This window comes from Podarcis bocagei (assembly GCF_964188305.1).
Source record: "Podarcis bocagei genome assembly, chromosome: 5".
NCBI lineage: Eukaryota > Metazoa > Chordata > Lepidosauria > Squamata > Lacertidae > Podarcis > Podarcis bocagei.
Genome location: NC_138129.1, coordinates 45,254,197 through 45,270,623, shown reverse-complemented (window position 1 = coordinate 45,270,623; position 16,427 = coordinate 45,254,197). Strand labels below are relative to the sequence as shown.

The 16,427-nt window shown below is 41.7% G+C and overlaps 1 protein-coding gene across 1 annotated transcript; it reads right to left on the bottom strand.

Moving 5' to 3' along the window:
• Window positions 1-867: 867 nt before the first annotated feature.
• Window positions 868-16,166, bottom strand: LOC308586673 (chitotriosidase-1-like). Its single transcript, XM_081193526.1, has 11 exons — window positions 16,034-16,166; window positions 14,523-14,552; window positions 13,176-13,377; window positions 12,543-12,599; window positions 9,869-10,034; window positions 7,993-8,117; window positions 7,703-7,793; window positions 6,999-7,181; window positions 4,128-4,244; window positions 2,620-2,755; window positions 868-1,436 (listed from the first exon to the last, which is right to left on the bottom strand). Exons 1-11 carry the CDS (start codon window positions 16,056-16,058, stop codon window positions 1,171-1,173), a joined length of 1,398 nt encoding a protein of 465 aa, XP_081049652.1. The 5' UTR covers window positions 16,059-16,166; the 3' UTR covers window positions 868-1,170.
• Window positions 16,167-16,427: the final 261 nt, after the last annotated feature.

Genomic DNA, 16,427 nt, shown 5'->3' with positions numbered 1-16,427 from the left:
ACAGCCAGCCTTCTGATCATGACTCCTTTCTAACCTGCCCTCTGTTCATGAGTCCATGAAGACCTCAGTCACTCAAACAGAATCTATTGTTTTCTAACCTTTCATCTCAGTTATACAGACTTAAGATGGATAGCTTTTTTTCTTCCTATGCTCCTAACTGTGATTAATTTATAGGCATTTTAAAACTGAAATGCCACTTCAAGAAAACGTGTATCTTCTCCCCTGCAGCTATGAAAGCAGTTACAAGGCTGTATTTCGGTTCAGAAATGAAATCAAACCATCTTTAGGAGGCTAATCACAGTTCTTCTGTGCCACATGTATATTTCAGCCCTAGTGGAAACAATAAATACAAAATAGCTGTAAGCTTAAATTCAAGAGCATGGTTGAGCTACCGGTACTAAGATAAAAGGAACAATTATCTGATAAAATATAGAACATTATTTGTTAGAGAAGTGTAGAGTGCCATCTATTGGCAGAAATGCTGGGCACAGCTACCAGAAATAAGTTTCCAATTTCTAGATTCAGGTAGGTAGCCCTGTTGGTCTGACACAGTCGAAATAAAAATAAACAAAATAAAAAATTGTCCAGTAGCACCTTATAGACCAACTAAGTTTGTTCTGGTATAAGCTTTCGTGTGTATGCACACGTCATACATAGAGCCAAGAATTGCAAAGTTATTAGATACTAAAGCAAAAGCAGAAATGTCACTCTTTTGGATCCTAAATTTGTTCCTTGTGGGTTTGTTTTTTTTAAATGAACCAAACAGAGAGAATGTTTTGAAATACATGTTTAGTACCAGTTATTATTAAAATGAATTCACGGAGCTGGTTGCCTGCTAGGTATGCAACAAAACAAGCCTCTAACTACTTTTAGTTGAAATTAGTTTATTTTCTTTTGCTACAATTATCAGAAATAGGGAGCAAGTGGCTACATATTGTATAAGCAAACTATTATGAAGTGCTCATATCTTGCTGGCTGGTGCGTTGTTCTTTAGTGCAAAGCAGAAGCAGATACTATAACCCTATTTGTTAAAGACTTGGAGAAATATGCAGATGAACATATTGGAAGTATAGGCAGTTTTACAGGGACAGCAAAGCACTTAGCTCTGAAGTACTTAGCTCTGAAGACAACGGAATGTCATCTTTGGGGTTTGCCTATATTAGAAGCCCTTTATTGAGGATGATTGCAACATTTGCACTGCTTGTCAAAAGTTAGTCCTGTTGGGCAAGGCATGCTGAAAGTCTTTTTGTGTGCGCACATATAATACTTTGTGGCATCTTGCAAATCAGCATGGATCCCATCCTCCTTGTCAAGGCAAAAGGTGTCTGCTGTAGGTGCATCAGGTTGTGGTACATCAGGTTGTGGCGCATCAGGTTGTGGCACATCAGGTCTTGGAGGTTCAGCAGGAACTGGAGGTTTGGGGTTTGGTGCCAGGCCTGCCAGAAGAAGAATACAGATAGTTTAGCCTTTTAAAAAAGATTTTTTATATATATATATATATATATATATATATATATATATATATATATATATATAAAAAATATAATACTACTGTATATATCTGGAGCTGGCACTCATGAAAGGCTCCAGCAATGCAGCTGCCTCTTCTGCCTCTTCCTCTGACTTCTTGTTTCTGGTACCACATGCAAGGCTTCTGTGCACATTGACTTTTAGGATGCTGTGGCAAATTTAAGCTTGGAGTGTGAGGTACGCCTTTGATTGCTCAATCAAGGAAAGGTGGCCTTCAGATGTTCCAGAATAATGAAATAAATTAAATGGTGCTGAAATCTAACTTGAAATTTAATGGGGATGGGGTGAAATTAGTCACACACAAAGAGAACCTTTCAATATCAGTAGAAAAGGAACCAGGGAAAGTGCTGTTTGGTGCAGAGAAGTGGTGTGTGGGAAATGTTCATAAAACAGAAGGCATGGTGTGGAGAAAATGTTTTTCTCCTTCCTTCATAATACTAGAACCTGGAGTCACCCAATGAAGGGTGGGAGAGTCAGAAACGGTTAACTGGTTAAATAATGGGATTTCTTGCTTCCACAAGAAATGGCGCTGACCATATTAGATGGATTTCAAGGTAGGGATTAGATGAAATTTTGGAAGCTAGGGCTGCTAGTCATGGGGAGAATATGCTGCCTCCAAGATCAGAGGCAGCACCCCACAGTTGCTGGGGGAGGGGGACAGTAGGAGAGACCTAGTGCCTCACGTCCTGCTTGTGTGCTTCTCAGAAGCATGTGGTTGGCCACTGTGGGAAAGAGGATAGTGGAATAGGTAGACTTTTGGGCTGACCCAACTGGGCTCTTATGTGCTTACACAGCCTTGATTGTTCATTCCCTGGTGTGTTGCATGAAGAGGAGGAGAAATGCACAGCCTAAGAGAGCTGTTTTAGGTTAAACGAGTTTATTTAAGCACAACCAGAGGCCTAAAGGGAGACAAGAAACTCCCCTTTTCACAGAGGCCTTTTTTCTTCTTCTTATATCATGGGTGCAACTACCTATTGCTATATAACAGGAAGCCAGAATGAAGTAAGAGTGTTGGGTAAATATTTAGTTCCCTACAGGCCTTGTGACTGAGGATTTCAAGAAAAACAAATATAATAACAAAGGATTAACCTGTGGAGCCAAGTTCTCTCTTCAGAGTCTGGAGGAGTGGGTATGCTCCTTGGCCACAGAAAGAACCACTGAAGTCATCCAGATCCATGGCCCATACCATGGCACCTCCCAGCTTCTTTTCTTTCAGATAGTTGACCTGAGAGAAATAGAAACAGGAATTCAAAGGCTTGTGGGAGTAATAATAATGGTGAGAACCGTTCTAGGGCAATGAATATGGCTCCTGTTTAAGAAGGAAATTAGAATATTCAGAGGTCTGTAAGTATGCTGCCTTTAACAGTAAAGTCCAAGACAAAAGTAAATCATCATGACAACTGACAATTTCAATATGAGCAGTTGCTGGAGTGGTGGGACAGAGCTCACCTCCAGACACTAGCATCACTGCAGCTTATGGCTAGAGCCAATCCAGCACTTCCATCAGGACATCCATGCAGCCCAGTGCCTTGTCCCACCCTACCCATGTAAGCGGCAGTGATGTCAGTATTGGGAGAGCAGCTCTGCAACATCACCCTATCACTGGCTGCTATTGTTCAACATTAAGCATTTTGTCCTTGGAAAAGCATGGTGAACCATAGCTACCCACTGCATGTGTTTTTATTGATTGATTACATTTATATCCCACCTTTCCTCCAAGAAACTCAAAGTGGTGTACATGGTTCTACCTCTCCCACATTTTATGTTCACAACAGCACTGTGAGGAAGGTTGGGCTGAGAGATGGTGACTGGCCCAGGGTCACCCAGGAAGGCTTATCACTGAGTGGGAATTAGAACCATGGTCTCCCAGGTCCAACACCCTAATCACTATAGGCAGTGAAAACCTCAGCTTATGTCAGACTTCAGGGAATCAGATCTCTCCCCCGGTGGCAGTAATAAACAGATCAAATGAAAGGAGAGTTCTTACCAGTTAGTTTCTTTAATAATCACAGTGAAAGACAAAGTAATGCATATCTCTCTAGAAATGGCGATGCTCCCAGTAAAGGTTCAGCCCCTCTGTCCCCATTAATCTACGTCACTCCTATGTTGGGTAATCTGAGTTTGTTGCCGCTGTGCTTTCTGTTTTACCACTCTCAAAGCCCTTCTAGTCTTAGGCGAAGGGGGGGGGGACAAGTGGGTCAGGAATGCTGTCCAATGACACTGAATCTGCCAGCTGTCTCTCTCTTGGTGTTTCCTCTTCTAGTTGTTCCTCACCCAGTATTTCCCAGCTTTCCCCCTCTGGACTATGCCCCTCTGCAAACCACTGTTCTAAATCAATACTGTCCTCCTGTCCTCAGGAAAAGTGGGGGGGGGGGACTCCCACCATTCCTCCTCAGTCCAGCCCCTGACACCTTAATTCCTATTGGAAATTGCATTCTACATAGCAAAGTGGTCCTTAAAGAACCTAGTATCTTTATTATCTAGTAATTATGTAGCTTGCTAGCATGTTTACTAGGTGATGATTTTGAAGCATAACATTGACTGAGCTCCACTAAATGTTTTGTACAGATAAAAGCAAATATATGTATAATTGTTACCTTAGTTTTAATGCTGTCCACATTGTCGTATCCTACCCACTGATTTCCCTTGAAGGAATAGGGAGCATTCCCCCCTGGAATCACTGCTGTGGTGGCACCTTTATTAAAGTTGCAGATCTGAAACAAAATAGATTGGAGCATGGCTGTGTTACCACATGGTTGAATTGAGACACTTGAGGTCAGACAACTTCCCCATTACGGAGGTGTAGAAATCAGAGCCTGTTGCAATTGCAAGAAGGGCAGTTAAAATGACCTAGGAGATAGAGCAAGCTTCCTCTTACGAGGAATGGTTTCAGCATTTGGGGGCATCTAGTTCAGAGAAAAGATGACATGATAGAAGTTTATAAAATTATGCATGGCACGGAGAAAGTGGATACAGAAAAGTTCCTCTCCCTTTCTCATGCAGTAGAATTCATGGAGATTCAATGAAGCTGAATGGTGAAAGATTTAGGACAGATTAAAGAAAGCACTTCTTTGCAAAGCACATAGTAAAACTATGGAGCGTGTCCCTCACCAACCAGTGATGGCCACCAAATTGGATGGCTTTCAGAGAGACAAATTCATGGAGGACAAGTCTACCAATGGCTACCAGCCACAATGGCTATCTTGCACCTCCACAGTCAGAGGCATTGTGCCTCTGAATAATAGGCAGGTGCTGGAAGTTGCAGGTGGCCAGAGTGCTGTTGTGCTCATGCTCAGCTTGCAGGTCTCAAAGAGGCATCTTGGTGGCACTATGAGAACAAGATGCTGGACTAGATGAGCCATTGGCCTGATGCAGCAGGCTTCTCTTATGTTCATAAAGCTGTCTGTATCAGGTGCCTTACCCTTAAAATAAGTAAAGCAAAATAGGGGTTTTAACGCTACTCCAGGAAGTTTTGGAAATATATTATACAACAGAGAATGATTGCTGACCTGAGGAGGGACCATAGCTCAGTGGTAGGCCACATGCACATGACAGGTGTTGGGAAAGACTTCTACTGGGGACCTTGAAGAGTCTCCACCAGCCACAGTACAGTGTTAGTGCTGCCAAGTGTTGTTAGAAGACCCCTATTCCCCTCACAGAGCTAAAATTCCCAGAGCCCCTGGGAAAAGAAATTAACTGTTAAACCACTCTGAGAACTGTGGCTCTGTGAGGGGAATAAGAGTTTTCTAACAACTCTCAGCCCCCTTAATAACTACATTTCCCATCATTCTTTGGCAGGGAGGAAGCCACGATTGTTTAAAGAGGCATGATGCTTTAAATGTATAGTGCAGATTATGATTATGATTATTGTTATTTATGGAATTTATACAGTGGTACGTTGGTTTACAACCATAATCTGTTCTGGAGGTCCAGTTGTAAACCAAAACAGGTTGTAACCCAAGGTGCGCTTTCGCCAATGGGGCCTCCCCCCCCCATTGGTTTAAATCCAAAAAAGGGACACACACTTCCAGGTTTGACGTGGTTGTAATCCAAAACGGTTGTAATCCAAAGCGGTTGCAAACCAAGGTACCACTGTATACCGCCCTATAACCGGGGGGTCTCAGTGCAGTTCACAGAATGAAATCAAGATATAAAACCACCAAATACCTAATAAAAACAGAAACAACAACCCAATAACCCCACTTTGAACCTTCTTGGATTGTGTGTTCTGAGCCCTGTCCTGAAGTTTGCCCACAACTTTCTCAACAAATCTGAGGATGTGTGTGGCATGAAAAGCAGAACAGAAAAGGGAAGTATGTGTCCATAAGTTTGAGGAAATTAGTTAATTGGGGTGGGGGAAAGTAAAGGCAGCGGGTTTGCCATGATCAAAACACAGTAGCAGATGCTCCTAATTCTAGATAAGAAAATGAATTTTTATTAAGACCTGCTCAGGAGGGGAGGCAGCTGGAAGTCTGGAGCCACACTGGAGCCAGAGGGGAGGGACCATGTGGTGGGAACGGAAGGGCTTCCATCTGTTCCAGCCTCAGCCCCCTCTATGTCTCCTCATTTTCCTCTGGATTCTGCCATCCCAGTGCCCAGCCCAACAGTGCAGAGGGAGACATGGCAATTAACTGATTTCACCCTGTTATGTACTGAGTTGAATAGGATCCAAACTGCAGCAGTCTGATTGGTCCTAGAACAATAGGATTCAGAATGCAGCAGTCTGATTGGTCCAAGAACAATGCAGCAGTATGATTGGTTGGCAGGAACCGCCCAATCATGCTCCAGATATAAGTGAATCCACAACCTGATTGGCTTACAGTAGAATTCCAGAATTAACCAATCATGTGCAGCCCATTGTGTAAATAATGTATATAAAGCAGATACTTTGAGGGGACTTTCATTCATTCCTCCTCACCACTATGAGCTGAATAAAGAGCATGAAATCACTTTGCGACTATATTTCACACCCACAAGAAAGTAACTGGAAATAAAGTCACTGCAAATGGCCCTGCAAAAATATTAGGAATGGGATTTTTCAGTACAGCACTAGATGTGTCCCCATGACAACAAAATGTTGGACAGCTAGGTTTTTTTATATATATAGGACCACACTGGGGAAGGGGCATGTGTTGCTCCTTCAGCCGAGGATGACGTAACGTAGGTCTGCAAGAAGAAAGGGGTTGCCATTTTTGTAGAGCGAAATAGAGGTGAGTTTTGGGGGCTCTGGAAGTTAGTGGTATCAGGGGTGCCCTCTCTCTGGAGATCTGATGAGGCAGCTTTCTTCTGCAGTATTTAAGTGCCTCCACCTATACACAACCTGTATTTGTAAAACGTAAAACAAACCTCCCACAACAACCCAGTATTGCAAAACATAAACGTTCGCAAGCACTCTACTCCTGGAACGTCTCACCACTTAGAGAAGTGGGGCAAGCCTAACAATATATATATTTAAGCATCTTTCCTACCTCATAATAAGACAAGAATCCAGCCTCTTTGGTGAAAGTGCCAGCTGTCCCTGGTCCTGAGGCTGGCGCATTAACCCCATTTTGTGTGGAAGAAAGGGTAAAGGTTCGTCCATAGAGAGGAACTCCCAGGACAAGCTTTTCAGCTGGTGCTCCTTTGCCCATCCAGTACTTCACAGCATTGTCCTTGATGAGGCAATGAGATAGAAAGCATGATATCAATGCATGTTGCCCAGTTTTACTGTTCAGATCTCTTGTTGCTCCACAGACCTGTAGTTTCCCAGCAGCCACGACTCAGTAGACTATGGATGGAGACATGAGTCTTTTCCCAGTCTGTATCAAATTCTCATATATCCATTCATTAGTTTAGTCAACCCCATTTCCACATTATTCAATGATGAATATTTTTAAAACGATACAAAGCCATAACAATGGCATTTAAGCATGCATTATATCACAATATATATTGTATCTCAATGTATTTCATATACTGTATCTCAATACGTATTTGATCTGTTTTTGTACATTATTTCAGCCAAGAACTTTATCCCAGTTCCATATTGGAAACCTTTCACAGGATGAGGAGCTTGGTAAAGGCTGATCTAGAGGACCAAGAAATAGTGGGTTTGCTTTGTATCTTTGGACATTTTCTTTACTTTCAATTAAAATGAGAGGCTACAATTTGCTAGGAAATATTTAACACTTACGGTGTCAGGGTACAGAGGGCTGACATGTCCTGTAACGCGTTCCCAAGATCCATGAAAGTCATATGTCATCAGGTTGATGAAGTCCAGAGACCTGCAAGGGGAATTCGAATATGTTTATTCCATCTCTAGCATAAGAATCCTGAGTGGATGCATTTGCCCACTGGCATGATTTGTCAACCATGATTTGAAATTATTGGACTAAACTGGTTCTCAAGTAACAAATGCAAGCTGCCTGTGAGTTGCCACCATTAATTTCCCTTCATGGTTCATAAGTGCCTCATCATACTCACTGGGAAATCTTGTCCACTTCATAGCCATTGTCAATGGTTTCCTTCCCAGCTGCCACAGCAGCAGACAGCAGCAGCCTTTCCTTTCCTGTCCGTTGTGCTTCTGCCTGGAATTCTTTCGCCATTTCCTAAGGCAAATAGTTGAGTAGAACAATAATTAAATTTGCTTTTGTCCTTCTCTTAAAGCTCGAGGATGTGGAAGAGATGGAAACATCCCCATTTCCACACTCTCTAGCTTCTTGGCCCACCCCCACATCTCCTGCTTCACCCATGCTGGCCGATGACCTCTGCTTCATGCCTTGCATGGACACCAAGACAGATACACAGCTCTGAGTCATTGGATGCGAGCTCATCCAGGCCTCCAGGATCCTGCTGAGGTGCTCTCAGCATGTTAATCATGGCCTCTCCCTCCTGCCTGATGGACTCAACCAGCCACCCCCCTCATTCCCCTCAGCAGCCTCCTCCTTCCCTGACATCAGGTTGGCCAAGATGCAGCTGAAGAAGCTGGAATAGGGACAGGCTCCTCTCACATTTCCTTATTACTGAGAGCGATGTGGGTGAGTTCCTCATCAACGGCACCTGGGCAGGCTACCTGGAGTCAATACCTACCTTGCCACTGGCAGTAGGCCAGAGAGCCCCACTGTCTCCTCCATCACCCACTACATGAGGACCCCAGCTAGTATAGCATTTGGTTGAGCTGATGTATATTATGTGTACTGTATTTTATGTTTATTTTAATGAACCAAATAGAGTGAAAGATTGTGAGTTATGAGAGTGGGCATGAACTTAACAGTGCTTAGCTTTTTTTCCAGCTGCTATTTTGTTAAGTTGTTAATATTGTTTTATAGATTATAAATGCCGTATTGATTTGTTAATCATACAATATGACTTTTGTTGCAATTGTGATGTTCGGTTTATTTTTCAGCTGCTTTTTTATAGATTGTAATTGTTTCATTGACAATTTTATACGATTTATACTATATTTGTGATGTTCTATTATGGTTTATCATGTTGTAATTTATTGTTTGTAAGCTGCTTTGGGATTCATTTGAATGAAAAGCGTCATAGAAATACAATAAATCAAATTAAAATCAATCAATAAAAAGGGAAATCTAAATTGAATCAAAGCAGAAGAGGTTTCCCAGTAAAGAGCGGAAGTGTAGGTAGAGACCTACTGATTCAATCACTTTCCCTCAGAACTAATTGAAAATTCCATATGCTTTGATTACATTTACATCCCATACCTTTCTTCTGTTCTGGAACCCAAGGCAAAGTACATGTAGTTCCCAGGTGGCTACCCATTCAGGCAGATGACCAGATACAAACCTGTTTAGTTGCAACAAGGTGGTGGCCTCGTGTACCTTCAGACCATACTGTAGGGCTAGCTTATGGAATATTTATACATTATCTTACCTATATGTTATAGGTTCAACCTATTAGCTCACTACTTGAGGCACAAGAACCTATCTTTAAGCCCCTTGTTCCATATTGTCTCAAAAACCACTCCAGATGTGTCTGGTGATTTACACAAGCTTTCACATTTCACATAATTTAGTTTTGCTGGTCTAGGGCTCTATTTGTATACACAGTTCTGATATCTTGACTGGTTGGTCAACTTCCCTTTCATAACCGAGACAAAGGCATATCTAGGGGTTGGTCTCTGGACAACACCTTGGCCCAGCCTGGGATTTGACACAAGTCTGAATCTTGTAATTTGATTCCATCCGTTCACTGAGAAAACAATAATTCATATTGTCTCTTTGCAGCTCTCCCTGATATTCCTATTAAATTCATTGCCTGTTGTGCACAGAAGTTGCCCCTGGAATCTGCAGCCAGACAGTAGAATTGGTTGATGGTGATTTGCTGAGTTTTACTGTACCTGAACCAAGGAAGTGAAACGCATTTTATCAGCTGCAGGACTGCCTCTGGCTCCAGGATATTCCCAATCTAGGTCCAGGCCATCAAAACCATAATTTCGCACGAATTGTATCACAGAATTAATAAATGTCTGACGTGTGTCAGGAGTAGCTACCATAGCAGAGAACCTAGAAGGGAAGCAATTCAAGTCAAAAAGATACACATCGTGGCTGTTTTGTTTGGCACCCGAGACAGTGATGGTGCTGAAAATACAAAATATCTTCCCTTTGGTTATCCACTGGACCCTTGTCTTTTAGTTTTCAGATGGTTGCTGAAGAAGACTTTGTCCACCCACAAGCTTTTGCTGTTTGATTTTAGTTTTCCAACATGCTGCTGTTTTGCTTCACTGCAAGGTCACCATGTTCTGGTGTCCTGGTTCAGTCCTGCTCAGACCTCAAACGTAGTCTCCTCAGAAGCAAATTAGGAAGAGCAGGGCCCACAGCAGATCTCTGTACTACCAGTGACCCTGAGGAGCCATCAGATCTGGACAACCCCCCTCCATGACTGGAGCTTACATCACCCATCACCTGGGCTCATGGTTGGCTCTTGTAGCACCTCTCATCACTCCCAAAGCCACAAAGATGCTTGTGTGGCATTAAATGATCAGCAGTACATGCTGGAGGTCTCGATTCCACCCCTAACAGTCCCCTGCCAATGCAAAAAATATATACCGGTATGTCTAATTTTACAGCACCCATGATAGGTAGAGAATCAAGTCATTAAGACCAAATTGTAGTCTTTGCCTATTTATTTCTTACAGTTCATGGCTGCGATAGTCCAGTGCCATGGAAGATGTGGTCCAAAACATTCAGAAGGCACCAGAATGGTGAAGGCTACCATACTGGCTGCATAAGCACACACACTCTGGTGTATTGGTAGTTGTTAATTTTGGAAAAGCATAACTGGTGCTTACAGTATTTCTGCTGCCAACCAACAATGCCATCTTATGAAGAACAGGTCTACAACTGGAGCCTTGGGGCAAATCAGGCAGTGTCCCCACAGAATACGTAACACAGGAACAGACTTTCCTTTTATTCCATCAAGCCATGGGAGAAACTTCATTGTTCAATCTGTTTTTGCTTTGCTTCCATAAAGCATGCCCCTGACCTGATTTGTCTCCAAAGAATGGACTTGGGAGTAGGGAGAAATGAGGTAAACCACAGTGTGTGATTATTCTGAGAACATATGCTTCTCAGAGTTAATGTTCCAACTGTAATGCCTTTGTTAGATGAATCTGAAGGACTGGCTTCAGTGGGCATTTTCAGCACTGTGGTTAACATGAGATGGAAGATTGGCACTAATATGCATAGTTCTCAGTATTTCAATTTCATGGCCATGTGACCTTTAAATTATTCTGAAGCTATTTGCCTCAGTACAGAGGGGGTGTGGTGGAATGAGGCATGTTTAATTTCTTCCAGGTTTTTTTTCAAAAGCATCTTAACATTGCCACCCAATTAAAAAAAATAATACCTTCATGAAAATTGGCAACTTAACTTTAAATAGCAGCTTAGGCTGGTGTGCCAACTATGAGCCTACATGGATGGAGTAGATTTTTTGGTTTCTGTTATTCAGGCCTTATTCAAATTACTGTAATTCAGAGGTAGTCAATGTGCTTCTTCCAGATGTTGCTGGAGTACAACTCCCATCATCTTTGATAACTGACCACACTGGCTGGGACTAATGGAAGTTGTAGTTCAATAATAGTTGGAGGGCACCATGTTGGCTACTGTATCTGTGTAACACATTGGAAATGAGGCTCTTTTAAAATACAGTCTAGAAACTGAGAGCAAGATGGAAAATGGCTGCAAGTACTGGCTGGGACTCTGCCTCTGAGCGTATTATGGTAATACATCATCTTCCAGCCCAAATCACAAAGTGTTGATTTTGACCTTTAAAACCCCACCACAGTTTGATGCTACAGTATTGGTATGACTACCATTCCCTGTATGTACCTGCAAATGCTCAGAGATCATTTATGAAGACACTTCTCTAAGTGCTTCCACCATCCAGAATATGATGGGTGGCTACTAAAGAAACAACCTTCTAATAAACCTTCACCTAATGAACTTCACACCTTATGCTTCCTTTTAAATCTGATACTTTAACCTGCGTTTGCTTTATGAAAACAAATGAAACTGAAAACATGCATCGTTGCTACAAACTTTGATTTTCCCCCCCTAGCTTCCTTTTAGCGCTGTTATCATTGCATTTTAGTTATCTGTCATTTTTATTTATTTTGGAATTCCTTACACACTCGCCAGAACATCTAGTAAATGCAATGCAATGCAAAAATGAATGAATGAAATAGAAAGATGGGGTTCTAGGGGATTGCAACAGGAAACTTTCATGATGCATATTATTATTGAGAAGGGGGAGGGAATGGGATATGCTACAGAGCGGCACAGAACACAATATTTGGTCTGGACCTTGATTTGGGAATTTGGAAATGCCTGGTGCAATTTGAATCACTTCATAGGGACCTCACTTCACTGTGGACTTCTCCCAAATCTCTCTGAAGCAGCTACAGTATTTCAGTTCTGCATTCAGGATTTGACTGAAGCAAACACCCATCTTTAATACATATTGCCTACTCATGATGAAGTTCCTCTTTTAGAAACCCCATGCCCAGGTCTTACTTTTGACTTCCAAATGTCCATCCACCAATAGCTAAAAGTGTCTTCAGTCTTGGATTCCTAGATAGGAGGAGAAGAGAGGAACAGAGTTCAGTTTTTTTTTTTTTTTTGTCTTGCACAGCTGAGCTTACAAATATCTCTGATCATTCCCGGTGAAGTTCATTTGTGCTACTCATGGAAGCTAGCTTTTCTGCATATATTTCCCAGCTGCATGGAAAACAGTGTACACAAACAGATCATGCATACTGTATGTAGTTTTCTTTCAAAGTCCCAACTTGGGTTTGAGGGTATGGAGCATAGGAAATTGCTTTTAAACCTTACTAGCAAGCATAGGGCTAGTTAGTACATGAAGGGGTTAAGATCACAGAGTTAGATTCTTAGACTCAGCTAGGTCTCACCCCCTTTTACCTCCATGGGGAAGTGAAGCTTCTTCCTAAGAAACAGTGAATGACACAGCATTATATAAAGGTGTTGGCTTGACCAATTTTCCACCTTCAAATCTCATTAACCAAACTCTATACAATTCTTAAGCCCAGAATTCCCTGTTATCAGAAAATGGGAGCACTCATACAAGTTTAGATCCTAGTTCTAGGAAATTCAAAAAAAGTCATCCTTCCTCCCCAGCCCTCTCCATACTTTTGTTTGAGATTCTGGAAATCCCTGTAGAGTGTTTCATCGTTCCATTCCAGTGTTTTGATCTTGTTCTCTGACATTCCCGCAAATGCATAAATGAGGTGAGTGCACAGATTAGGATCAATGTTCTGAGGGAGGAATTTCCCTTCACCTTGTCTGTACTGAGCCCAGTTGGTGAAATAGCAAACCAGTTTGAAAGCAGAGCCTGCAAAGATGAAAGTGCGTGTAAAAATCTGGAATTGATGACAAAATAACTTACCTTGAGGTAATATTCTGTTAACTGTGCATTCCTACAGCTTCTGAGAGATTGTACTGATGCAAACTATCTCTCCCGCCCCAATCTCTCTCTCTCTCTCTCTCGTTTGAGAATGAACCCCACTCTTGGTGAGGGAGTTCCAAGGTCAGATCTGCCCTACTTGCTTCCACAGAAACATCCACCCATCCTGGCCTTACTGATGATAGAGGTCCAATGTGGGGACATAACACCTTAAGGTTACAGCCTTGCTCTCATCATATCAATAATATGGCTGGATTTTTTACTTTACTATATTTGCCCACCCATATTTGTAGAGAAGTGGAGAGGAAATAGATAAACAAGTTGTTTATAGTTTTAGAATTTAGATATGCCTTTCATATATGGGAGAGACAAAGTTTGAAACTGAACCTATTATTAAATAAATAAATAAATTTCTTTACTGCCAAGTATCACAAGGCAGTTTACAATATAAAAACACAAAAATCCACACCATAGTAGCAAACAATGCACCCCTTTAAAAAGCCAGAGATTGTTTAATTAGCCCAAGGCCTGGGAGAAGAGGAATGTTTTGCCTGGTGCCTAAAGATATGTGACAAAGACACCAGGTGAGCCACTGCAGAGGAAGCCACTACAGAAAAGGCCCATTCCAGGGGGGAGCCACTTCGGAAAAGGCTCATTCTCATGTTGCCACCCTCCAGTCTTCTGACGGAAGGGACACACAAAGAAGGGTCTCAGATGATAATTGTGGGGAGAAGAAGTCTTTAAGGCATTGCGGCCCTGAGCTGTTTAAGGCTTTATAGGTCAAAACCAGCACTTTGAATTGGGCCTGGAAACTATTTGGTAGCCAATGCTATTGGGCCAGGATTGGCATGATATGTATGTTCAACCTATCATGCCCAGGTGAGCAATGCCAGGTGTTTGTGCTAGGTGCTGACACCTGGCTCTGTCTAACTGGCTCCATCATGCACAGCATGCGGTAGATTATTCTAAAGCAGGAAATGTCTTAACGAAGCCCAACAAACCCAAGCTTTACTCTGCCTGATTTTCACTTGGCTTGTTCTAAGCGAGTAACAACTCTGGGAAGGCTTACTTACTGCAGTGAAAAACCAGCAAGATGGCAAAACCTAGAGAAAAATGAAAATGGAAGATATTAGACAGGTAGCTGGATACTTTGGAACCTTCCAGTAAGTTGATTCTGTTATGATAATTGTTAATAGCATTATTATTAGCACTAATAGCATTTTCCGTACATGAATTAGTTTTATAGACTAAAACACCAAATTGAATTGTCCTAATGATTAAAACACCAATATCAAATAACCACATGCCTGAACATCATAATGTGTTCCTCTACAATAGGTCCAGCCATGTATTATAAAATACTGTACCAATGGTATTTAATCCCTCAATAGAATATACAAAATGAAAGACAAATGATATCATTTTGGCTACATGTTCTGTAACCCATAAATCTCAAGCTTGCCCCTCTTCAATAACATTTAATTTCCTGTGCTATTGAAAGAGTTTCTCATCCATCCTGCTAACCCAATAACCAACAGCTAAAATGATGGTGAATGTTATGAAGGTTTTTGAGGTCATTCAGATAAAGGTTAGAATGTGATGGATGGTATATTTTCCCAAACAGAAAATGAAGTGTTAGGGTGTCTTTGCCTTTTCTCATATGACTAGAAGCAAAAGAAGGCACTGCTTCTGGTCTCAAGCTTTAATAGTTGGGAGGAAGGAGAAATTTCAACCAGTGTGTGTCTTAACCCTTTGCACCATTAGCCAAAGTCCCCTTTTTGACACAATCTACTGGTGGTTTATTCTTAAAGTAATTCAGATCCTCTCTCTCTCATTCCCCCATCTGCTTTTCTTTCAGAATTCACTCAATACAAACCTTCTGCCACACCATCAGAAAGTTGTCTACGGCTGTGGAATAGTACCTTAGAATATAATTCAAATAATGGGGTCTAATCTTGAAGCCCAAATCAGTCAGCACAGGCAAACTTAGGACCTGTAATTTAATCTTTTTAGATTCAATCAAAATCTTTTTGTGATTTTAAGTCCTTAGGAAAACTCAACAGCATTTTAGTACAAATTTCTCCAAATATACAAACTCTTGCAAAGCAATTTCCCCAAGGATAATGCATTTTTAAAATTATTTTCACAAATATATGCATTTATGTGCACACTTTACCCCAAAATTTGTATGCTTTGTACAACCTTTGTACAACTGCATTGCAAAATTCAGATAGGTGCACATTTTGAAGGATGCCTGAGTTTTGGTACACCTATTGCAGGCATAGGCAAACTCGACCCTCCAGATGTTTTGGGACTACAACTCCCATCATCCCTGACCACTGGTCCTGTTAGCTAGGGATGATGGGAGTTATAGTCCCAAAACATCTGGAGGGCCGAGTTTGTTTATGCCTGACCTATTGTTTTGAGAAGTGCAAATTACATATGCTTACTTTTTCAGTATGAACTGGATCAAAGTTCTCCTCCATTCCCAATAAGAGCGCATTGCACAGTAGCATATCTTAATGAGTGAAATCTAGCAAAACAACAACATCCAACATAGACATGCTATTGAAGCCAAACTTACACGCCAAAATGAATGCTCGGCCCATGGTGAGTACAGATTCAGCACAGCCCTCCTGTTCTGAAGAAAGCTGGTGGTTGCTCCTCAGAATTTGTCTCAGCTCACTTTGCCTGTGGCATTTATAGCTACTCGCACCCAAAAAGAGTGATTGGGAAATCGAAAGAGCATTTCCCCTATGTGTGTGTGGTCAAGGCGTGCTACAATCAGGTGGTGATGAGCACAAGGTCTGTGCCAACAACTATTCTGTCTCAGAAATTCTCTTCCTCTTGGAAATAGGCTTCTATTTTTCTTCCTCATTCTGAGGTCACATCAAAATTCCTTCAAAAGTTGAAATTTCCTTATTGTTGGGAACAGAAAACTGAGGGTGGTATCTGGTTTGCTCTCTCTCTCCACTGTA

Bases quoted from the DNA above. Each gene is read 5' to 3' on its own strand.
- LOC308586673 (XM_081193526.1), bottom strand. From the start codon at position 16,058: ATGGGCCGAGCATTCATTTTGGCGT. The intron at 14,553-16,033 runs GTAAGTTTGGCT...ATTTTTCTCTAG, and splicing joins CCGAGCATTCATTTTGGCGT to GTTTTGCCATCTTGCTGGTT. The intron at 7,794-7,992 runs GTGAGTATGATG...TTCCCCTTGCAG, and splicing joins GAAGTGGACAAGATTTCCCA to GTCTCTGGACTTCATCAACC.